Consider the following 25562-nt stretch of genomic DNA (forward strand, 5'->3'; position numbering starts at 1 on the left):
AGCTGGAGTTTCCTCTGGACAAGCCAAAGATAATGTTCTGTTGGGATCTATGCTCCACCAGTGTCCTGATAGATGGCCTCTCCCAGTGTGTAGGCAGAGTGATATGGGAGAAAGTGATGCAGTCATTCAAACTCATCTTGTTCTGTGTCTTCTATCCGGAAGTTTGTCCCTTCTGTACTCAGTCTACTAACATGATCTGGGCTTGGGGCTAGCATTGTGGAGCTATCTGTATGCCTAAACCCATCATTTGTGGGTTTCAGGCTAAAACACCCATGGATAATGTCAACAATTTGCTACTCTGGGGGCTGTGGGTACCTGACACCCAAAAGGTGAGATATAGCACCGGGGATTTCCACCCACAGTGGACTGGCAGCTCATCTGTTGTCACTAAGTCTCCTCGGTAAAAAGCTTTTATGAAAATCTATCCCTACATGTTATATGAAGTCTGCATTACGCTTCCAGCACACAACCAGCCAAATGTATCCTATAGCTAATTAGTACACACTTGGATACAATACCAAAGTCTTTTGTCCCTTGAGAAAGTGAAATGCTTGAAGAATCAGTGCTGAGAGGCAAAAAAAAATTACAAGAGAGAAATTCCCATATGTTGGAGAAATTTTCCATGGCAAAAGCAGCTAAATGTCTCACTCAGATAAGAGATAAATTGGAATAAACAGCTGTCAGTGTTAAATAAATATCCTGGATAATGTGCAGGACAGAAATAACTACAGCATTGTCAAACTCCTTTCTTCACTTTATTTAGCTGTTCTTGCATGTAGCTCCCAAGCTTTCCACTGCTCCAGTTAGTGAAGCATTTATTTTTGAGTCAGCTGCATTTCTTAAGACTGCAACAACGAAAGGCATTTCCTGAGAAACTGCAAGGATGAGAAGCAAGAAAGAACAACAGCTAACAAAATATGGGACCCTTGTAGTGTTTTTTATCTTGCAAGTTCAGATTTTTGGTTTTGATGTTGATAATCGACCTACAACAGATGTCTGCTCAACACACACAATTTTACCTGGACCAAAAGGTGAGGAATTATCAGGTTACTAATGTTGAGACCAGTACTGATAAAAGCTGATTTTTTATCAATAGAGACTTGGAGGGCTTGTGGCATGGGCTGGGCATGAAAAATGTGAAATATTGCAGACTGTACAAACATCTAGTAAACTGTAACTGTAATTGGGGAAAACGAAGAAGGAGATTTAAATTTTCATTGCTTTAGTTTCAGGAACAGTGTCACATATTTTCATATAAGTTAGAGGAGTCTTTTTGCATCTTTCTTCAGCTACACAAATCTGCTATTTCTTGTGCTCATCACACAATGAAAACAGCTAACAGATACAAGCTGAGGGACTTGTTTAAAAGTACCTATTGTGAACTGTTAATGGTCTGGTTTACATCTACAGATAGGGAGAGATATATAATATTTTAAATTACCAAACTGCCATTATTTGTAAATACACCTCTGCTACATTAATCAGACCTAATCCAGTAGCTCTTGTTGAATTAAACAGGACCTTTGCTACAGATTTCAACAAGAGCTAGATCAACTCTGGCATGTATAGGTCTTTTATCTTCAAAACACTTTGCAAATATCTGAAACCGAATTTTCTGCATTAACTTACTTTTTCTGTAAGACAACTAACGTCAGTGGAATTGTCTGAAGGGTATCTTATTAGGTCCATGACATATAAATCTATCTTCCAGTGACAGATCTAAGATATATATTCCACACCATGGCTATTGCAGTTTCAAACTATTGCTTTCTTTTTAGTAATTCATTGTATTTTTCTATAGGCTACAGAATGAGAGGAAAAAAATGAAGCTGATTTAAATTTAAAGCAGAAAAATGTTATCAAGTCAAGAGCACTACTACAGACTCATTTGTTTTTATGATGGATTATTCAAATGCATGTTGCTTAAAGGACCATTTTTAATCAGGAAATTAATTTCTTTATGATTACAATCCAAGCTTAAATTTTTGCTGCCACAGCACATATGCAGAGAGATATGATGATCCCCAAGGGAGCTAGTGGGAGTTGGCTTAGTTAGTATCTAAGTAATGGCAGGCTGGAGAACAAAGTTTGACAGAATTGTGTTTAACAAGTCACAAGGCTAATGAGGAGTCTCGTGACAACACAGAGTAGCTGGGACTCCAGCTGACTTCTGTGGTCTACCTTGTATAGGGAGCATTTGAAGGGTAGGTATTATTATTCTTTGTAAGTGCAGTACTGAGGAAATGAGGATTTAGTCATTACCAGTTCTATTCTTCCTGGCTGACATCAAGACGAGACCAGCAGTTTATTGGCACAGCTCAGTCTACTGCTTTAGATCACCATCACCAAGATCTGTGATTGGTAGAAGGAGTATTGAGCATAAATCATCTCCAAATTACTAGCTCATACCCACTGCAGGTCATCAAATACATTTTGGAAGCTATGTGATATGATCCTATAAGGTTAATTTTGGTTCTTACTAGAGCTGAGCTCATCCAGGACAGTTACAAGTACTCCTTAATGGCACTGGTTGTTATAGCTTTCAGTCATCTGGGCAATTAAAGACCAAGCAGGCTGAGTGTATGAACTACTCTGTTACTTCTCAGGCATCCCTTGTAGCCAAGGATGAAACATGCTGACCTAATATGCCAGAACTCTCTCTTTCTGTCAGTTTTCCTTCATCCATTTTGTCTCTATGACTCAGAGCACATGATCTCAAGCTTATGACCACAGCCACAGGCAGAACTTTGCTGTTTAAACTCTAAGCATGATAACAGATAAGCTTCTGACTTTTGCTGCTGTCATTTTTATTACCTGTGCTACATCTCTCGTGTCCCTTTGTCCACTCTTCTCTTAAAAATGGGTTTTGACTCATCCTGAACAAGTTTTACCCCTGCACTTCCACCTGCTCAGCATCTCAGCTATGCTAAAACATGGTGGTGCTCACAGAAGACAGAGGTGCTGATCTCACACACTATGTTGACCAGCTGTTTGCCCCGACACAGGCTAGATTCCTCTTGTGGCAACTTCCTCCTTCCATGAGAACATGGAAGTGTCTAATGGGCCAAAGCAACCAGAAATGCAAGGAATTAAAAGTTCAATAGCTGTAAGACTTCCTACACTGTCCCACCTTGCCTATCCCAGGGCAAGGCATAAACTCTCCTATAGTCTAGATCCAATCTGTGTGCTACAAGTGAGATGGATGCTGGTCCTGTGCAGCACAGATAGATACTGCTGTTTCCATCACACAGTACAGCAGAGAGGACAGCACTGAGGGAGAAGTGAGGGGGTTTGGAGAGTTCAGAATTTATAACCCTTAATTGCCTGCACTAGTGGAGGCTGCATTACTCAATCCTCCAGGCATTCACAGTTGCTACAGGATCAAGCTCTCAACCTCTTTGCATGCTCACCCTGAAAATCTCCTGTTCAAGAACAGTTGTGAAGATAGACCACTTACACAATCCACATGTAACTTGTCCAAGTTACTTTGTGCATGCCATATTCTTCCCTTTCAAAAACATCTCTTTGTTATACTCAAACCTGAGATGTCACAAGAGAAGTATGACAAGAGCAGTGGGATGAAAAAAGAAAAAGGGTAATGGCAGGCTGATTACCAGAAAAGTCTTCAAAGTGCCTGTGACAGCCCCACCAACACCCAGAAAGCATGAGGCAAAACCAGAGGCTATTGTGTGCAACAGTAAGAGCTAGAAAATACTCTGGAAAACTGCAGTCTCACAGGAAGAGAGGGAATGCAGTGAATATCCTGCCAGGTTTGCAGGTTGTGCTCAAGGACAGCAGTGTGTCCGAGCTCCAGTGCCCAGTGCAGCAAACCCCGCGGGTTCCAGCCCCACCTCTGGTGGCTCACACGGTGCTCACCAGGTACTGCTGTCCCTGCTGATTCCCCTCACTGGGACAAGCAAATGAAACCTGAAGCCTGTTTGCCAAGAATTATGCAAAGAAATTTGCCAAATGGGCACTCCAGAAAAATGGAAAAATAAAAAGAAGAGACAAAAGTTGTCACTCTTCTCCATCTCATTTTCTAAGCAACACTCAGGTCTCTTCTCAAAAAGAGGGGATTATTTTCAATAAAAAGAACCCACTGCAATGGCTGTCTTGTACTGCCTTCTCAAAAAAAGATTTGAGGTGTACAGCCAGCTGGCTTATATGGCAGTTAGGAACAGAAATGAGTGAGGCATTTTCTAGGATTCCTATTGAAATACCCTAGGAACACCCCTACCCCTCTTATGCCCTGCCCTCCCCTCCCCCACCCCCCCAAAAAAAGAAAAAAGAAAAACAAAAAGTAGATATTTTTAGTGTTTGTAACAAGGGATTTTTGATGTTTGACCTGAGATGTCAGGAACAACTTGGTCCTAGCTGGGCTGTTGTAGCACAGGAACTCTGAAAACTTACATCTTATACCAGCTAACACTGATCCACAGCTGAGTAACTGGGGCAATAATGGCCATGTTTTATACTTCATTGACTTGAGTCCAAAGAGAACCAAGACATAAAGCATAAATTAAACAATGAATTTTCCAGGGCAGACAAGCAATTGGCTTAGCAAAATTAGTCATGGCCGTATTGCTTATTTTCTACCCTTCCAAGCCTGGAAGCAAAGCAGGCTGGCTGTTGCTGCTGCTGGGAAAGGGTCTGGGACTGTGGGGAGGCAGCAGCTAACACAGTGAGAGCAAAGGCACCAGCTGCTGTGGCCCTGGCAGCATCAGGAGGATCAGGCTCTGCCCCCTGGACTCTGCCTTTGAGGGGTGTCCCAGCTCTGTCCTTTCCTCCAGCCTGCTCTCCCTTGGATACTGCAAGCTCTGATCTGCAGAGGAAGTTTTAAGTGGGCTGTTAAAGTAGATGAGACCGGAGTTGACCTGCTCTGAGTAAATCAGTAAGCAACAAGATGAGGGTGGAAATAAGCAGAGGATGACCCAAAACTCTGACTTCTGAACTCCCATTAAATATGTGAGCAGGGGCTGGCACTGCAGAAGCTCATTTCATGTGGATTCATGGGATCTCAGCACTTCAGAAGACTAGTTCTGGATCTTGCTATCTGTCCCTGATTCCAGTTCATTTTCTTTGAAATCCAGACACGAGAGCTTTGAAAGTCTTGAATCAGATCCAGGTTGAGAAACTGGAATGAGATGAAATCTGAAGAGCACCGGGAATTTCCCATAGCAATTTAGATGTAAAATGTTTCCTTATTATTATTTCTGACAAATGGTGCTTATAAACTCTGTGACATTGGCTGGTACCTCAAAATAGCATTTACTGTGGTCACCAGTATAGCTGTCCATCTCTCAGCTTTAATTGTGCTTACGCAGTTCCACTCCTAGAAAATCTCAAACTCTTTCAGAAACCAGATATGCTGCTATCCACGTTGCCTTCCAAAAATATAAAATGCCTTACCACATCCTATAGCTGTTCAAATCTATAACTAAATTTCCCTCTTAGTGACTCATTTTTGATCTGAAGAGTCCTTTAATTTCAATACATAATTCTGTTTTTAATGGCTTCTAAAATTCCTCATTTTAGCACACAGTAAATTTCTGGAAATTATCAGCTTGAGCTACAAGGCTCAGGGGACTTAAATACATAAATTCAAGAGATAGTGGGTCTGCATTTCTTACCTATGGCAGTCTGACTCCTCACAGAAGCCACCATAATTCATGGGTCTCTGAGATCATATCAGAATGGCAGCACAAGAGGCTGGGAAAATCAAATCAGGCAGACCAAGTAAAAGGAGAATCAAGAGTGATTGAAATTATTTCTCTGTTATTAAAGAAATAATGTATATTCCATTCATGCACAAAGGTCCACACTTTCAAATACAAGTCAGCAGAGGTTCACTGAACCTACTGACAGCTTGGGTATGCCTCATGTAATGCAATAAGAGAGGACGGTATTTCTAATGAAGTCAAATTTAGAGGTAAAAAAGCAATTAGAGAATTTTTTTTTTCCTTGAAGATTCTTTTTATTTTACAAGGGAAGGGCTTGTATTGTCTAATTTGAACCTCGGTGAAGAAACACAATCTGTGTAAGAATGGTGCATATGTAAGAGCCCTGCATTTTCCTGCAGGACACCTGGGAAGGTGACCATGGGTGCACTTTCACAGTGCAGCTGAACATACTACTCAACTCTCAGCTTTTCTGACAAAAAAAGGAGGCCAAACATCTTATTTTTCTTCCACTCTGGCCACGTGGTCCCCACTTCACCTTGTGCTGGCTTAGCTATTTCAGACTCACAGAATATTCTGAGTTGGAAGGGACCCACAAGGATCATTGACTCCATCCAGCTCTTACATGAAAGGCTCATCCAGGGACTGAACCCACCAGCTCAGCATTGTCAGCACAGGGCTCTGGCCAAACCAGGCTCTTCACTGCAATGCTTCAGCCCACTCAGTAAATTTGTGCATCTGCCTCATTCATATTCCTCTGTTTAGGGAGATGAATTTCTTCAAAATAGGGTGAAAAGAGTGCTCAATGTCAGGCAGAGGGAAGGGAGGCACAGGACAGTGCTGGGAACTGAGGGGAGGAGGAGGGACAGGGAAGGGAGCATCACGTCAGATAGGCAGCTGATGTCAAGAAATCCTGTCCTCACTTGCCAAATGCAGCATGAAAGCAAGAATGCACACTGTTACGGGAAATTTGCTAAGAACCTAAAAGACACTGAAAGTGAAATCAGAGGAAATTTTGAGTCTTTCCATTGACGTAACTGTGACATGCTCATACATTGGAAATACAAATTGGGTTGTGTTTTCTTATTTCTTAAAGTCTGTGACTCCCTCTAGTGACAAACCCTCTCGGTAGATACTGTGCATGCCCAAGTGCTGCAAAGGTTCTTCCTGCTCAGTGTCCCAAGTTGCACAGCTAATCCTGTGGGGTTCTTCCAGGAGGGTAGGCATTCAGTTGTCCATGTAGGGTTCTCAAGGCCTCCAAATTATGCTCATCCCCTTATCCTTTTAGTTTGGATAAGGACAGGCAGAATGCCCAGGAAAGGCAGAAATTACCTGTACTCTTCACATGCAGTCTCTGGAGGTGGAGAGGGTCCATCTGCCACCTCAGATGGGACTAAGAGCATGAAAAATGGAGCTCAGCAGAACCGTGTCACACATGTAACAAATTCCATACAAAGTCTTTGTATAGAAAGCAAATTAGTCATTAGGCCCAGGGCTTTTCAAAGACTCTTTGGCTGGTACTGGGATTTTTTTCAATTTAGAGTTATCTGGTGTAGGAGGACAACTGTGCTGTAGCCCAGCATAATTGATGTTTCTATCATTTGAAAGGATGGGCATGTCCTGGATTCTGGAGGGAGACATACCTGCAAAAGAGAGGATGAGAGAACATTAACATTTCTGTAGTATTTTTGCTGAGGAGATGGGAACTGGAGCTGACCTGAGGCCCTGGCACACCAGCACACCTGACAAAGTGATCCCAGGGAGTCTCTTAGGACAGCTCCAAATATGCTGAGAGGTATTCATGCACAAGCCTAGTTCAGAGTCTCCTCTCACTTTTAGCCTTCAGACAGCCTGCAGATATGTTCTCAGCCCGATGCAGATAAGTGTGGGCTCTGAAACCACCAAAATTACATCCAGGTTCTCCAAGAGCCATGGTCAGCCCTTGATTACAAAAATTGGAGAGTCATTAAATATTTGTGAACAATACCTGTGAACTTGAAAACATCCTAAGTTCAAGAATACAAACCAGATAACTGCCTACAAAATATTCAGCAGGCAAATCTAAGTCGCTTGAAGGTCAGTAAATTCTTACTAATTAAATTCTTACCAAAGGTAACCTCTCAACATTTAGTTATTTAGTGGTTTTTAGTCAAACTCCAAAAAAGACAGAGCCCCTTTCAACTGCATAAAAATCCTGCTGGTAATTAGATGTTCAGCATTTTCCTGAGCTTGTTTACAGAAGGTCTGTGTTTCCTTCTCAATTACAATTAAAATCTTCTAATGGCTGCAAATTTTACTTACTTCTTATGGCTTCTGCTCTTCTGCCTTGCATGGTCCTAACCTGGAAGATTCTAGTAACTTACTGCTTCAGGTGTTTCTTTTAGCAACCTGGCATTTCATATGTGTGACACACAAGAAACCAATCAACTTGAGGAAATAATAACAAGGCTGAGAAACAGTCTTACTTCAGTTAATGACTCCAAGGGCTTCTTCACCCATGGCTTCAAATGCCAGTGCAGTATATTATCTGACATCCCTGAGACCACTGTTTTAAAGTGACAATCTTCTAATTAGGTTAAAATTTAACCTGACACTGCCCCAAATGCAAAGCAGCATAAAGGAGAGGCTATCATCTAGGTAGAGAAAAAAAGCATATGAGGTCAGGAATCAGAAAATTCATGTTGCACAAAGCACAGTAGTACAGAACTCAAAAACCCAGTCCAGAGTACTAGCAGGACAGATTTTTTTCCTGGAAGGAAAAAAAAAAAAAAAAAAAAAAAAAAAGGGTGGGATGGATAGTCCACATGAGGTCTCAGAGGAAAGGGAGGGATACTTATGGTAAACTAAAAACTAAAAATAAAGCTAACTCAACCCCTGCCCAAAGCAGCCAACCTCTCACAGTCTCTCCTACCTGGTTGCAAATCACAGCAAGAGCACAAGAGGGAAGCACAAGCCAAGAGTTCACATTTCATGCCAAAATTTGAGATCACAGAACACAGCAGCTAAAGGAGGACATGGCACGTACTATATGAGCAGATACTGGGCTTAATCTAGTCTTAAATTAACAATCAAATGGTATCACTAACTAATACTGTTTGTTTCTACCCTTGTTTTGTAATGGCCTACCTATTCTCAGATGGCAGCTGGGGAGAAAAGCAGGATTACCCTCTCTTATAAATTATTGTTCTTCCCATTTTCCTGGATATGAAAAGTAAGAGAGAGTATGGCAGGCTTCTTTACAGCAAGATGAAACAGGTGATGGAACTTATTTCCCTCTCTCTTAGGTTTTTAGAGGTCTTAAGCAAAAATTTGGATCACATAAAGTTTTAATAAAAATTGAGGCACTCCCTGACCTCTGGAAATCTCCTGAACAAACTTTTCCACAACTTTCACTCCTCTATCCTGTCAGCTCTCAGGCTGATGGTCCATACAGGACAACGTAGCTTCAAGGTGTGAAAATCTTGCTTCAAAGTCCCTCAGGAAAAGTCACTGGATCTTTCAGTGGCTCAAATTGTTGAAACTGAGACAGGAATAAAACATCTCTAGAAAGTAATCACAGCTTCTCAACTTGTATAATGTCCTTCTGCAGCAAACAACAGTCCCTCCAGTGCTTTTAACTCTACAGAGCAGCCTGCTGAGAATGTAACTGGCTGGTCTGAAAAAGGTGAGGAAAACTGCCAGGATGACAAGCCCAGGTTTGGAAAGTCAGCAGGAATATGGTTTGTTTTCCACAGGCCAAAGAATCTCCCTTAACAGCTTTTATACCAGACCCAGAATTAGAGCATATTTTACACAAAGGTATCCATTGCACAGGGAAAGACTGGACATGAAAAGCCTCCCCCATCTCCCTTCCTTGTCAGAGAACACAGTCCATTTGTGAAATATTGCCATGTTGCATTTCTAGTCAAGATTCATCAAGCCTTTCCAGTCTTTGGATCATGCACTGCCTCCTTCCTGTTATCACACATATTTCCCCCTGTATGGGTTTGCAGAAACTGTCCTTTCACAAATCCTTTATCACCCTCTGGGAACTTTTCTGAACTTCTGAACTACTGAAAAATGACTTTTGCACTTTCACAAGGGTTTCACACATGGATTTGGAAAGAACAATTTCCTCCTGTTAGCATTGAAGTCAACAGCAAAAGTAAACCGTGCATTCCCTAACTCTGCTGTTTGGATGTCAGTAGAATCATCAAATCATAGAATGGTCTGGGTTGGAAGGAACCTTAAAAATCATCTAGTTCCAACCCCCCTGCCATGAACAAAGACACCTTTCCACTAAACCAGGTTGCTCAGAGCCCCATTCTGCCTGGCATTGAACACTTCCAGGGATGGGGCATGCACAATTTCTCTGGGCTCACCATCCTCACAGTATGGGATTTCTTTCTCATATGTAACCTAAATCTACTCTCCTTCAGTTAAACTCATTCCCCCTTGGCCTGTCACGACATGTCCTTGTAAGAAGTCTCTCTCCATCTTTCTTGTAGGCTCCCTTCAGGTACTGGAAGGCTGCAATTAGGTCATCCCAAAGCCTTTTTGTTCCCAGGCTGAACAAAACCAAATCTCTCAGTCTTTCCCTCAGGAGAGGTATTCCATCCTGATAATCATCTTGGTGGCCTCCTCTGGACTTGCTCCAACAGGTCCATGTCCTTCCTCTGTGGAGGATCACAGAGATGGATGCAGCACTGCAGGTGGGGTCTCACCCCACTTTCCTTTTGATAGAGTCCAGAACAGATTTGACTTTTTGGCCTGTGAGTGCACATTGCTGGGTTATGTCCAGCCTCCCATCCACCAGCACCCCCATGTCCTTCTTGGCAGGACTGGAACCCAGTAAAAACAGGCATGGTTTCATCAGCTCCCCACTCAGACCCATAGCATCAGCTGAATATTTAAGGAGCTTGGCTTTTAGAAATATACACTGGTTTTTACAGTATTTTAAAGAGCATGGGAAAAGAGAGATGTTTAAAATTTATATTGCTGACTGCTTTTAGACTTTTCCTATTTTACCTGCAGAAGCTGGTGTTAAAAAAAAAAAAGAACCTGAGTGAGCCAGCACAGACCACATTGTTTCCTTCTTGTCCATCCCTTAAAATAAAATAAACTTAAATAAACGTAAAAATAAAAATAAACATCCTTTAAACAAACTGCTTCCTCCCTTCAATGTGAACTGAAGTTCAGCCCTTTATCCTCCTCAGCTTGGGCTACTGACCTTCCCCCCAAAGGGCATCCTTACCAATGGGGTGAATCTGCTCTTCACAAGAGAGTCCCAGCATGGGAGGGCTTTTTCAGCATAAAGGTTCAGCTCAGTCCATGTAACTGGAACGGAAAGGTGACAAACAGTTAAAACTACTTTTATGTGCTGCAATTAATGTGCAGCACTTCTCATCTGCTATCACTCTACTGACCAGCCCATGACATGCTACCACTGACTGCAGAAGTAGAAGGCAAATCAGGAATGAGTGGGCAGTATTTTTTGAGAAAAAAGTGAGACCAATGTAATGATCAGTCTCAAAGCAAACATGGGAGGGTACTTTCTCCCCAGCACATTAAAAAAATCATTGAGCTATTTGCCACAGGATGTTTATTATAAGGGTCAAAGGTATAAATGGGTTTAAAAGGCACAAGGTGAATTGGTGGAGAGAAGAATCACTAGTGGCTGTTCATGAGGGGAACGAATGCAGTGCTTGGCTCAGGTAAGAATTGAAACCATTGCTGTGAGAGGCTGGAAGTGGCTGCCTGGGTCATAGTCACCCTCAGTACACCTCAGTTCCCTGGACACTTTCTGCTAGGGCTGCAGGCACCACCCTTGGTGAGACAGGTTATTGGTCTTGTCACACACTGCTGCTCTGTCCTCACCCCTCTGGCTGACATCTGGACACACCTCCCTCCCCTGGCTCTCCATACACTGAATGACAGCCTTCCCCCCTTCTGGGCAGCAGGCACAGACACAGCTGGCTGCCACTACCACGTGAGATCCTGGCCGAGCCAAGAGGCTGTGGCACTGCTTCCCACTGCACAGCAAGGCTCATTGCCAGCACAGGCAGGGAACAATGAGAGAGACTCTGGAAGGCTGCCCATGTTCAGTGATGGCCCTTTGGTGCAGGCGAGTGGCGTGTCTCCTCCCCACCTCTGCTGGAGGGAGTAAAAAAAAATCTTCCTCTTATGATTTGGCTCCAAACTAAGAAGATGACAAAATCATCTTTAGTCCCTTCCTTCCTCCCTTCCTTCCTTCCTTCCTTCCTTCCTTCCTTCCTTCCTGCCTTCCTGCCTTCCTGCCTTCCTTCCTTCCTGCCTTCCCTCCATACAAAGCAACATTGTAGGCTACTTGGGAAGGAAATAACATTTCTTTCTGGCTAATTGCTGCCTTGCACCTTTACACTATATGCTGCACATTGAGAGACTGTCTCTTCCAACAGTGAAAGTGTCTATAGAGAGCTATACAGGAACCTGTGTAATATGGTCTCAATCTCATTTAGAGAAATCTCTGCACTACCAGAATAAATGCAATGATTTTGCCTCTTACAGATACTCTGTGTAAGACCTTTCAAAATCAAGCATTGGAGTAATTGCAAAACAAGTTTCTTGTATCAACATACAAATGCCATCTGTCAAAAAATGAAGGCAAGAATTGTGTCATATTAAGTGCCAAGGTCTATTAAGTCAAGATCTATTTCAACATATTTACATTCCTCTCATTCCAAACACATCTGCAAGCCCTGAACACAGAGTCACTAGCAATGGAATCACTAGGAACAATTAATAAACATCTGTTGCCTCCCTTGACAGTTTGCCCCTATGTGCTCAAGTTTCCCAATACCAAAAGATTGGTTTATTTATCTGCTTTATAGCTAATAATGCTTAAAGTGCAGGAGTAAGAATTGCTGTTGTATAATCTTCATGTTGTAACAGCCTCTCTGAAAGGGAAAGTTTTTAGTTTTTCCTAATGATGATCAGATTCCTGATCTCTTTTCTGAAAATTTATCCCATGGCTACTGTGCTTTCAATGTGAAATAAAAAGAAGTCAGTAGGAAAAAAAAAAAAAAAACAAACCATGAAATTTTCTTTCTGTGTGTATAGTTGTACTTACTGCACTGAGAGAAATTACCAAGATGTTTTATTTTTTGGTTTTTTTGGAAGGGGATGAAGGTGAAAAAGGAGACAGAGGAGAAGTAGGCAAACAAGGAAAGCTTGGACCAAAAGGACCAAAAGGTATTTATGATGGTTTGTTGGCTATTGCTGGTACATCATTATCATAATACACAACTGTACTGATGCATATAATTGGTGTTTAATGGTTTTCATTCCTGTTTCACCAGTGGATTTCACAATCTTGTCAAACATTGATCAGCAAACATAAGAATACTTAGACAGCTTGCTCCAATTCCTACTGATACTTAAGACAGATATATATGGCTGTCATAAGTGTGCTAGATCACATACATAACCAGAAATATTACTCTTACTGAAATTAGCCTTTAGTTTAAATTGAAATTTGAGCACTATTGCCTAGCAATACATCAGGGTGCTCAATAAAATTTGGTTTCAGTTTTCTGTATTCTGCAGACAAAGAAAGCCATACACACACAAATAAAAAGTTTCTCTGATCAAAGAGCATCCAAGAAGAGAACAAGGAGTTGCAGATGTTTCAGGACTTGGCTCAATTAAATATGTCCCATATCCACAGTGTGACCTGGGCATATCATTTGGAGGCACCAGATGTGACCATGTCAGCCTTGTTTGCATACTTTAATTTGAAAGCTTAATTTATCTTTAGAGGTTAATGACAACGCATATCCAAGATCTTCCTTCCTTGACTGTAGATTCAGACTAATTAGTAAAGTTTTTACTTTTATAGAAACTTTAAAATCACTCTGTTATTATTGTTATAATAAAAAACTTTTTCTGTTTTTAAATGCATTCTTATGATTTTGATTCTTACCTTAAAATAAACATCAGCTAAGATACAAGAATTCAGGGAATCAACCATTTACAAAGCATCCTATTGATGTTAAAGTCCTTTTGCAAACTGAGATTCCCTAGACTGCCCTGTCATCATTAGGCAGCTATTTCAGAACTTACACTATTTATTAATCAATTAAAAAGGACACCTGTTTTTTTATGCTCTGAAGACTGGGAAAATACATGCAGCAAAATGAGTAGCTCCCTACTTGCAGTCCTGCTTTGAGAAGGACACCCAGCAGAGCTGTAAGGACTTAAGAAGTGTTTGCCTGGGGTGGAGAAAACCAAAAGGCATCAGCCTGGTTTGACTGTGAAGTACATCACTAGCAGTTTTAGTTTCTATTTTGTCTAAGACAATATGATGTTTGAACAGGCAATTTTATTAAGATTCTGTGCAATGACCTACTGTCATACCCTACAGGAGCAGAGATGTGGCTGTTCTCTTCCAAATATCCTCAGGGCTGTGCTCACTTCACTTTGCCACACAGGCAGACTGGCCACACTGAGGAAAAACAGTAGCAGTAGAGACCTAAACAGTGCCTCAGAAAAGAAATTACAGCAACCATCCATACTCATTTCCTCTTCATTTCTTCTCTTAGGAAACAAAGGGCCATTGGGCGATGTTGGTGACCAGGGAATGCTTGGTAAAATTGGTCCAATTGGTGGAAAGGGTAAGCTCTGGTATGGGAATTTTCTTGGGGTTTTTTTCCCTCAAGGTAAATATGTGCTTTATGAGAGCTCCAGATATGGAGCAATATTAGATAATGGTACAACCAATGTTCTCCAAATAAAGTTATGCATGAAGACTGGTGATGAGAGTGAGCTGAAATACCCTAGTTTTATTTTCTTCATGCAATATATCCAACTAATTTGGCTAAAATAATTTATTTTATGACTTAAAACATCAATCCTCTTTGATGGATCTACTTGAAGGTGTTTCTGCTCATTGCATGGGGGCTTAACTAGATGACCTTTAAAGGTCACTTCCCAAACTAGTCTATGATTCTGTGATAAAAGAGAATGGGAGAAACCCAGTTCCTGTGAAGTAAATCCTCTGAACATTCCAAGAGACAAATTTGTGCCTTTGATTTGGATACTGAAGGCCTAAGCCAATGTCCTGCTGCTGCTGAGGATGCCACCTTGCCACCTGCACTGCTGTGGGTCATGTAAGCAAACAATGCACAGGACATCCGTGCTCTGGTAAGGAACGAATTCAGGAATTTTAAGAAGGTGCTCACATAAGCAGGGATGGCAACTACTTGCAAATCAAGGTAGACTCCAAATCTGCCTGGACAATAATTTCATGAAATTGTGCTCTATTTATCTCAAGAAGAAGCTCAGGCATTCCTTTCTGATATTCCTAAAGAGCTACTTAAGAAGGGATATTACTTCTGCCACAAGGAGACCTGCCTTGAAAGCTGATCAGGGACACCACCATTGCCAGGAGAGTTCTGGGATCTCAAACCAGCACATCAACTTGGATATACTGTTGAGTAGGTGGAACAGTCTTTCTGGAGATCTTCTCAAACCACTGTTTTTAATAAACCTCTCATGGCCTTCAGCCAGTCTCAGTATCAGGCAAGAAGAGGGATCCCTTTGACCTGAGGGATTAATTTTCAGAAGTACCTAGGAAACTGAAAACTCAGAGAGTTATCTCCTAACATGTCTTCAATCCCCAAAGGAGACAAAAATGAACAATCTCACAAGTTGCTTTTGTTTATCTTAAAGTAAACCAATATTCTGAGCCTTTTAATCAAGCTCTCAATATGAATACACACTTTATTGTCCACTTACAGTTTTTTCTCATTTTCTTTATTTGCAGAAGCAAAAGTCACTGTTAAAATCTATGACTAAACATTGGAGCTCTTAATGAAGCAAGCCTGAAAATCCAGCCTGCAAGTGTGCAGTGTCAAGCACTGCTAATTAAAATGACAGACAACATCTAAATTCTTTTAAAAACCATAACCATATAAAGTAAAAAATACATAAAAACAGTCATCAATAAGGCAGAGCAAGTATTATTATATTTTGACCTCTTCATAAAAGAGTTGACATTAATTTCAGATAAAGTCCAGCTGTTCCTGATCCAAATTACAAGTGAGATTTTTTTAAAGAACAGGGCACCTCCAGTTTTATAGTAGAGCATTGGAGAAGTATTTTTATCATTTTTATAATTTACAAAAGAAAGGGAAAGCAGTTGGATGCAAATAAATCACATTTCCATAAACTGAACTGAAATGCTGCTCCTTAATGACCTCCCTCCATGCAGGTGCAAACTGCTGCCCACACATGCAGTGTCTTGCATGCATGAATTCAGAGGCTTAGAGCACATCTGCTGCCTCATCTCACCATGGAGCTACTGAACCTGGGGAAGGGCTCTGTCCTGCAGAGAACCCAGATTTCACCTTTTCAAGATTTCTTGAGTGCTTTCAGCTCCTCAGGATCATTTTGCACTTTATATTTAAAGTAAGCGGTATCAGGAACCAGCAGCACACAAGATGCCTGTGTTATCAGTGAGTTAGCTATTAAAGGGTTTTCATTTTCATGCACCAGAATTAATCATGGTTTAACTTGGCATGACAGTACAGTCCATCAGAGCTTCCTATAAAAAGCACACTGTTAATATATTATTTAATGGGTTTTTGAATATGCTTCCCTGACATATGCACTGTCTGAGATCTGAGAATATATTTCCTTCTTTATTCAGGTGACAAAGGAGCCAAAGGCTTACCAGGGGTTTCAGGGAAAAAAGGAAAAGCAGGTATGCTATGCATTCTTCTGTGCAGAATGGTCAAATCCAATGGATCTTTGATTTCAGGGTTGGTTTGTATGGAATCCCATGAAATTTTGAGGCCCAAGGGAATTAAATTGAAATGCCCAAGTAGAATAGATTAAATGTAATAGAGTTTCAAGGAGAATAGATTAAATGTAAGGAAGAGACTGAAAATGTTTTGTTGAACAAAATAAAGGATAGTGTAGGGACATGAGTGATTCCTATGAATATACCAGCATACAAATATGTGAAGCCATCCAAATTCATGGGCAATATTTGGTATCATAAAAACTAACACACAGGCCAACAGAATTCATTTAAACTGGACAATAGAAGAAAGTTTCTTAGTATCAAAGGAAAGTTTCTTAGTAGCAAAGTATCAAAGCCCTTTAACAGTTTCCTAATAGGTGCACGTAGATGAAAAAGTAATTTTAGATAGAAACATAATCTGTTGTCAAATTAATGCAATGCATTTGCTTACAGGAGGAGACTTTCACTCTGATGAACTAGAAACCTAGTACCCTAGTAACTTTGAATGGCTACCCACCTTGAACTTGTATACTTGTATTTATTTTTAAGAGATTACATATAAAATGACCATTTAGTGCTTAATGGGAAACCATTAGCAACTTATTTTCTTTCTGAGAAAACAAAACCTCTAGCAAGCCAAATTCCAGTTAAAAAAAGGGGGGGCGGGGATTAACTGAAACTTCAGTGCTTGAAGGTTATTGATTATTTGGGCTGGTATTAATTTGCTTAAGCCAGTTAGCAAGGGAGTGTCAAAACATTAAACACTTTGATCAACGGAAGTGCAGACTGGCTCTCCATAAGTGGGGCCCAGGTCTTCAGAAGAGCTACAGGTGACTCTCCATGCACACACCCACCCAAATGCTTCTAAATAGGTAAATCCTCCTTTGTATTGCATCAGGCACGGTCTGTGACTGTGGAAGGTACCGCAGATTTGTTGGACAACTGAATATCAACGTTGCTCGTCTTAACACATCCATCAAGTTTGTGAAGAATGGTAAGGATCCTTACGTATTTTGATGGGATTTATTTGATTCCAATAACAGATATCATTGCTATTCTTCTACCATTGTTGGTCTATGGAAGGGTCCACAGATGACCCAGAGAGAGGGTCCTCTGTTTCAGGCACTCTGAAAACCTAAAAGGAGAGGCAGTCTTACATCTATAAGGATAAAAGGACCAGATGACTAAAGGAAAAAAAATCCCACAAGTTATCAACAGCACAAGAGAACACATCATGAAAAGCAAAAGGAATGATTTGCTAACCACCTCTGCACTATCATTCTGCTCAGGTTTGGTGGCCAGTCAGGCAATATAAGGCAGAAGTTTGTGCCAGTCAGCTCCAGAGAGGCAGGAAGAGAAATAAGAACCTTTTTCTGCTGCCCAGAAAGGCTGCAGACTCAGCACTCCTAGTGCTCCCCTCAGTGCATGCACAATTTTCCTGTAAGAAGGGACCAGCACTCCAGAGTATGGGGTATAAGAAGGCACGTTTCCAGGCAGTGCTGTTGCATTGGCAGTGCAAACCGCCCCACTGAAAGGAAGGGAGTTTCCTGGTATAAAAGTGATTTAGAGACAGCTCTACCACTGCTTCCAGAACTAGGGTTGTATCAGTAAATTAAATTAATCTGAGACTGTTCTTTGTCATTGTGGGCATCCAGCACACAACACCCATCTATTTTAAAAATACTATGAAACTGAATGATGTATTATCAAAGAGTACCCCTCTACTACATTCTAAGCTGTGCCTGGGGTAACTCCTGAATTGTTTGGGCAAATGTTAATTTTCCTGGGCCAAACTCTGCTCAGGACCACTCCAGCAATCCATTAGCAGAGACAATCAACTTCTAGCAACCCAGGCATGCTCCTTGGCACTGCTTAATTCACTAGGCTATAAACTCACTGGTTGAGAGGTCTGCCTTTTAAAGCTGCTGAGCAACCACAGTTTTCTTTCAAGTCAATGCTACAGTGCTATAGTAGCTCTGAATATCAGGCCATATCTAAAATGTCTCAGCAGTCACATTTATTTTCATCTACATGGAAAGGGCCTGAAAAGATATCTATACCCCTGTGTTTCTACCCCAGGCACTCTTTCACAATCTATATTCAAGAACATACAAAGCAATAGGGTGATCCAGAATTAGACATTGCCATTTGACAATTTAGCATGCCTTAAGTTGATTAATACTAGACATCCAGGAAATAAAACTGGAGACTCACCAATCAGGACTGAATAGTTCTTGTCCTAATGTGTGCTAAGTGCTTAACGATCTCATTAGTCACATCAATCTCTGATCATGTCTTTATCATTCATCATAAATACACTAGTGGGAATACTTTTCCTCCTTCCCTTTTATTAATTCTAATGTAAAAATCATCTCATTGTCATATTGGAATAGAATAACCTGCATCTGTTGACATGCCATTAAGCAATTTTTCTTCTTGAAAGTTATAGCAGGTATCAGGGAGACAGATGAGAAATTCTATTACATTGTGAAAGAAGAGAAGAATTACAGAGAAGCCTTAATCCACTGCAGGGACAGAGGAGGATCACTGGCCATGCCTAAAGATGAGGCAACCAATGCCTTGATTGCTGACTACATCTCCAGCAGCGGCCTGTTCCGAGCCTTCATTGGGCTGAATGACATGGAAAGAGAAGGACAGTTTGTGTATGCAGACAACAGCCCACTGCAGAACTACAGCAACTGGAAGCAAGGGGAGCCACATGACCCAGCTGGTCACGAGGACTGTGTGGAAATGCTCAGCACAGGAGAGTGGAATGACTCTGAGTGCCAAGTCACCATCTACTTTGTCTGTGAATTCCTCAAGAAGAAGAAATAAAAGTGCCAGAGAATGTGCCTGGCACCTGCTGTATATACTATAACCCATCCTCATTCATTTATGGCAGGGAGAGCAAATCAGGGAGAGGAGACCAGGGTCAGGGTTCAATCCAGCTTCACATCACTTGGCTAAGCAGGAGTAACTCCTGTTTAGTCATCACTGACTGTAAAGTCAGCACAGGTCTGCAGGGGGCATCCAGCCAGTTGTGAATCTATATTTCATTTCTACATGCATTTTATGGTTGGCATTTCTATGTGTAATTTTGGGGGAAAATTTAGAGGATGCAGAAGTGAATATAATTTCACCAGTTCCAGAAATAGTAAGATCATTGGTATATGAAGTACTGATGTGGTTTGTAAAGTGCACAGATGGAAAGAGCATGACCTTCATTAATCTCTGACTTGCACAGGGAGTCCCAGTAATTTCCCTTATGACTTCAGAGCTCAGAGTAAAAGTTTTAAATATCCCTTGAAAAAAATCCTTCTTTTGTTAGAATCATAATTTGAGGTGGAAGGTATCTCTGGAGGTAATTTGGTTAAATCTTGCATGCAAAGTAGGACCAACTTCAAACTTAGAAGTTGCTATACTCTCCTTAATTTCTCTGTACAATTATATTGCCTGATAGGCACTTATCTGGTCTTCTGTAAAGCTTTTGACATGGTCCCCTACAATAACATTCTTTTTAATTTGGAGAGATGGATCCAATGGGTGGACTGTTAGGTGGATAAACAATTGGTTAGACGGTAGCATCCAGAGGGATGGGTGATCCAGAGGGTCAATGGTTCAGAGTCCCAATGGACATTAGTGACAAGGGATGTTCCTCAGGGATCTGTAGTGGGACCAGCACTATTTAATATCTTCATTAATGATATAGAGAAAGGCACAAAGCATGCCCTCAGCACATTTGCAGATAGCACCAAGCTGGGTGGTGCAGTTGATACACCTGAAGGATGGGATGCCATTCAGAGGGATATGGATGCCATGAGGGAAGTGGCCCATGGGAACATTATGAGGTTTAATAAGACCAAATGCAATGTGCTGCACTTGAGTTAGGGCAACCCCTGGAATCAGTCCAGGTGAGGGATGAACAGATCGAGAGCAGCCTTGCCCAGCAGGACTTGGGGATGCTGGTAGATAGGAGGCTGGGCATGACCCAGCAATGTGCACTCACAGGCCAGAAAGCCAAACCAGTCCTGGGCTGCATCCAAAGCCCTGTGATTCTTCCCCTCTACTCTGCTTTGGTGAGACCCCACCTGCAGTAAGTGCTCTGTCAGCTCTGGGGTCACAGAAAGGCTATGGACCTGTTGGAGCAAGTCCAGAGGAGGCCACCAAAATGATTGGCAGGATGAAGCACCTCTCCTGTGAGGAAATGCTGAGATTTGGTTTTGTTCAGCCTGGGAAAAAAAAAAAAAAAGGCTTTGGGGTGACCTAATAGCAACCTCCCAGTACCTGAAAGGAGCCTACAAGAAAGATGGAGAGAGACTTCTTACAAGGACATGTCGTGACAGGACAAGGGGGAATGAGTTTAACTAAAGGAGAGTAGATTTAGGTTACATATGAGAAAGAAATCCCATACTGTGAGGATGGTGAGCCCAGAGAAATTGTGAATGTCCCATCCCTGGAAGTGTTCAAGGCCAGGTGGGATGGAGCACTGAGCTACATGATCTAGTGGAAAGAGGCCCTGCTCACAGTATGGGGGTTTGAACTAGGTGATATTTAAGGCTCCTTCCGGCCCAAACCATTCTATGATTATCTACGCAGAAGAAATCTCACTTACCTCTCTTTCCAAGCCATCAGGCTGACCTGAAATGTGAGGAGTTAATTGTACATAAGCACACAAGTCTGCACAGCTTGTAGGCAACCTAAAAACAGATGCAGTAGTTCTAGTGTCTGAAGTCCCCAAAAATCTGTGATAGGCATACAGAAGTCTAGCACAAAGAGAACAGTGTAAAGGAAGCAACACCATTCCTGTAGGCTGTAAACAGGTACATGTAATACAATCTGTACCATGTGCATTGCTGGTTTAACAAGTGATTCTAGGAATATATTAAATCCTTAATTCAGAAGCCAGTGACGTTTGATGTTTAATGTTAAAATGACCCATGCATTTGTAACACAGGAAGAAGCTATAGAACAGGTTTTATCCCCCAAGAACCCAGATTCCAGGTGTGGTTGAACAACTTAGTCATGCAGTTCAGAGGGACTTACTAAAAATTATGAGCACTGAACATGAAGGCTCTGCTGTCACTGCCTAGATACTTAGATCTCCATGTCAGAATGCCCACAAAGAATCACATTTTCATATATTTGAGAATACTGACAGAGCTTTTTCTTTTCTTCAGACACAGCAAGTGCTTAGTCATGTTTTGCCTTTTCTCACAGCAGGAGATGAAGAGAAACCTAAGGGTCATTACAATGCAAGTCTGTAAGTTTTCCTTTCCACCCAACATTAAAAATTAAGGAAAGATCTCTGGAAGCTAAGGAGAATCCTAGATGCTCAGCACCACACAGCAATATTCCCTGCAGGTCACTGAGCACCAGGTGCACACAGTCCTCCTCTGGGTATACAGAGAGCTGGACATGCCATCAGCTACCATCATGTAGAGGGTCAGCTCAGAGTCTCCCTTCTGCAAAGGCAACCAAACAATCATATGTCCTCAACCTCACCTTGAACAGGAAAATTCTCTGAACCATTTGCCTGATTGTTTGACTCCAAGATCAGGTCTGAGCATTGACCAACACAGGAGCATCTCAGGTAACTCTGTGACTCAGAACCACTCTTGTAATCTGGTTTCTCTGACACTTGCTCCTCCAGGAAACCTCCTGTTGCTACCAGCAGTAAATTATCTGTGTTGCTACACACCCTCCAGGAAACTATTCAGACCTGTGAATAAAGGGGTGGGACCACATTTCTTTTCATTGCTCCCCTTCTATGCTATGAGAGTATTGGGGCAAACAAGTTCACTTTGCATGATGTAACTCAGCCTGGATTATTCCCTCTCTGGGAATTAATATTCCTCAAAACTAGGCAGAATTACACATTTTAGGATCTATTATAATAAACTCATTAAGCTGAACACTTTGGTTTTAGAAGCATTAATGGGTAATTTTAAAGAATTAATGATTAATTCAAGAAAAAGCTTCTTGAGAAAAAAAATAATGCTTTTAGAAGTTCAAGTCCAAAGTTGCTGGCCTTAATCACAGCAAGTCAGTTCCTAGCAATCATGCAGAAGTGGCATAGTAATATCCCTGTGTGTAGGCACAATCACTTCTGCACACTTCATCTTTACTTCTGACCCAAGAAACCAACAAAACATGCTTACGAGACTGGAGGTCCATGTTCTGAAACCCTCTGGCCATACTGAGACCACTGGCTGACAAAATTTAGAGGTGTCCTTAATGCTACATCCATCACAGATGGACCATTTTCCTGTTCTTTAGGAGAAAACGCAGAGCTGGGAGAAGGTGAAAGTGGAGCAATACTTTGCTGCAGGATCAAGCTCTGTCTTAGATTAGACCAGCTGCTCTCCAAGACATTCAAAATCAGCAAGTACACTTATAAATTGAAACTTCAGGGTTTTTATAGGTGACTATGAGTTATGAGTAATCTTGGACTATGCTCCATGTACAGGAAGGAATGACAGAGGCTGTCCTCTGGCTCCATGGCTGGATGATGGAGTGAGTGAGGAACTTATGCTGGATTTCTACAATGGAAAGGCTGGGACTGCCCAGTTCTTCCATCCTCATACTCTACTACCACACCAGTTTCATCCTTTCTTAAATAGAAAAAAAATAAACAAAACCAACCCTTTTACCCACTGTGTATTATTGGAACACTGGGGAGAGCTATGCCAGCTGAAACCAGCAGACTTGGGATGGCAGTTCCTTTGCTAACTAGAGAAGAGGGACAGCACAGGAGATGTCCAATGTTCCAGCCAGCCAGGCATAAGTGTGAGCAGGTGCTTGTGCAGCCCATTCCTGCAGGACTAGTCCCAGTTAATAAATTCTGCCAAGAAGCTGAACTCCTAGGCCAGTCCAAATAAAAAAGCCCATTGCACATAGGAGACCTGGCAGACAGGTGCCTATCCCATGCCTTGTGGGCACAGGCTTGAGCCTTAACTAACTGAAATATTATTGCCATATTTTACAGAAGAAATATGCTTGCTATAATTAAGAAATTGGGCTACATCAAAGGTTTCCACTGCTAGCCAATGGAAATTCACTGTGGTGGGTAAAGTGTCTTTCATACATTAGGTGGATGGAGCCAAGAACATAGGAAATGGTGCCTGACTATTCACAATTTATGGTCCGTTAATGTATGACATCTAAACCATTTTACCCAATCCCAGCATAACTTTTTCACATATTTTTCTTTCCATTATTCCCAGGCTGAATGCTCTTGTTTCAATTTATGCTTGCTGTTTCTTGTCCTCCCACTATTTAACATACCACTGGCTTTGTCTTCTTGAAGATACCCTCATAGGTGCCAGCAGGCTGCTATCAGGTTCACCTGAAGCCACCTCTTCTCCAGGCTGCATAAATCCAGTTCCTTTATCTCCTCCTCACATGGGTCTGACTCCAGCCATTCTGGGGAGTCTCAGCTAAACTTGGCTCAAATTTCTCATTGGAGGGGCTCAAAAGGACACAGTGCCTCAATGTGGTCTGACAGGGGCCAAGCAGGAGCATAATCCCTTCCCACAAGCTCCTGGCTGTTCTCTCTCCAGCACAGGCCACGTGCTGTCTGCCAGGACTCTCCAGAGCCCTTGCAGTAAAGCCAGTCACCCCCCAGCATGTATTGATGGAAGGGCTCAGCATTCCCAGGTGACATGAACTTTGCATTTGTCCTTGCTGAGTTTCATAAGGTTCCTCTTGGCCCATTCCTCCAATTCCTCCAGCCTGCCTAGGTTCTTCTGTATGGTAACACTGCCCACAGCATATTCACTGTTCCTTCCAATTTGGTATCATCTGCAAATCTGAGGAAAGTGGATTTTATGACCTCCTTGAAGCACCTGGTAAATATGTTAAACAGGACTGTTCCAGTCTCTAGATCCCTATGGCACTCTACTAGGTAAACAGGAAAAAGTTGTCTGGGAAGAGAACAACTCATTTAACCACTCTCCTCTGAGCCAAATCAATGAGTTTTTATCCACCGTAACATCCATCTCAACTGGGGTACAAGAATGTTGTTGGAGGCAATGTCAAAAGCCTTGCTAAAATTGAGGTAAATGATAGCCACTTCTCTCCCCTCATCTGCAAATCCAGTCATAGAATCATAAATACAATCAGGCAGTCAGACATGATTTACATGAGGTAGATCCATGCTGATTGTTTCTGATCACCTTCTCCTTCATATGCCCAGAAATGCATTCCAAGAAGATCCAGTCCTTTAAGTTCCACAGGGACCAAAGCAATGCTGATAAGTTTATAGCTCCCCAGATTGTCTTTGGCCTTCCTAAGGAAATGGTGCAACATTTACCTATTACCAGTTATTAAGGAAACTTCCATGATTTCCATAACCCTTCTGATGTGACAGAGTAGTCATGCAGAGACATCTAATTTTGGTTTTTTTGGCACCTTGGATGTGACCTGTCTGCTCCCATAGTGTTTTCTGGTCAAACTCTCTCAAGTAAGCCCCAGCTAAACACTCATCCACTTATGGTAGCTCTCGTTGGACCCTATCCCTAAGCACAGATGATGCATGGGATAGTTTGATGGTAGAGACAGCAAATAAACCTCCATGGAGTGGAGGTTTAAAAAAATGGAGTGCCTCCATTTTATCAGTGTCTGCTGCTACTTCTACAAACTCAGATAATATTTCTAAATTATTCCTAATTATTCCATTGTAGCCTGTCCCTGCTTCCATCTCCTCTATACTTTCTTTTCATATTGGAGCTCCACCAAGCTCCCTGTTCAGCCACACCAACCCCCTAGCAAAGCTACCTGTAGATGTGCAGTGAAAACAAGATCGCTGCCTAAGATAGCAAGAATATTTCAGCATGCTTCCTGCTCTTGGACAACCAGGAATTTATGATCTTCCATATTCTGAGGAATGTCACTCAGCACAAGCATTATCATTCTGTTCTCCTGAGGCTCATAACATATATAAAGGACAGATATCTATGGTAAAGACAATGTTTTAGAAACTAACTCTAATAAAAATGATCAGAGATTCAATATATCCCATTAGAATACATTTTCCTCAAGCATTTCAGTCTCAAATGGGCATTCAGCTGATAGATTTTTTTCTTTCTACTTTTTTTACTGCTTTTAATAACTCTTTTTTTAAA

General features: G+C 41.6%; 1 protein-coding gene and 1 long non-coding RNA gene across 3 annotated transcripts in view; one reads left to right on the forward strand and one right to left on the reverse strand.

The window, feature by feature from the left end:
- Positions 1-399: 399 nt before the first annotated feature.
- COLEC10 (collectin subfamily member 10) lies at positions 400-22352 on the forward strand. 2 transcript variants are annotated; one of them, XM_021546399.4, is made up of 6 exons: positions 400-1031; positions 12816-12887; positions 14237-14308; positions 16345-16398; positions 17339-17434; positions 18884-22352. In XM_021546399.4, the coding sequence occupies exons 1-6, from the start codon at positions 884-886 to the stop codon at positions 19273-19275; spliced, it is 834 nt and encodes a 277-aa protein (XP_021402074.2). In that variant the 5' UTR covers positions 400-883; the 3' UTR covers positions 19276-22352. The 2 variants fall into 2 exon arrangements, with proteins under 2 accessions (XP_021402074.2, XP_085430088.1); XM_085573962.1 differs by lacking the exon at positions 400-1031 and adding an exon at positions 11291-11371 and having other exon boundaries at positions 18884-21341.
- LOC116183263 (uncharacterized) overlaps positions 5927-25562 on the reverse strand; it is a 28509-nt gene continuing 8873 nt past the window's right edge. Inside the window, exon 4 of the long non-coding RNA XR_014953451.1 lies at positions 5927-7321. This is a non-coding gene — a long non-coding RNA (uncharacterized LOC116183263). The remainder of the gene's footprint in view (positions 7322-25562) is intronic.

Source organism: Lonchura striata, chromosome 2, assembly GCF_050655825.1.
Source record: "Lonchura striata isolate lonStrDom1 chromosome 2, ASM5065582v1, whole genome shotgun sequence".
NCBI lineage: Eukaryota > Metazoa > Chordata > Aves > Passeriformes > Estrildidae > Lonchura > Lonchura striata.

Bases quoted from the DNA above. Each gene is read 5' to 3' on its own strand.
- COLEC10 (XM_021546399.4), top strand. From the start codon at position 884: ATGAGAAGCAAGAAAGAACAACAGCTAACAAAATATGGGACCCTTGTA. The intron at 14,309-16,344 runs GTAAGCTCTGGT...TTCTTTATTCAG, and splicing joins TGGTCCAATTGGTGGAAAGG to GTGACAAAGGAGCCAAAGGC. The intron at 16,399-17,338 runs GTATGCTATGCA...GTATTGCATCAG, and splicing joins AGGGAAAAAAGGAAAAGCAG to GCACGGTCTGTGACTGTGGA.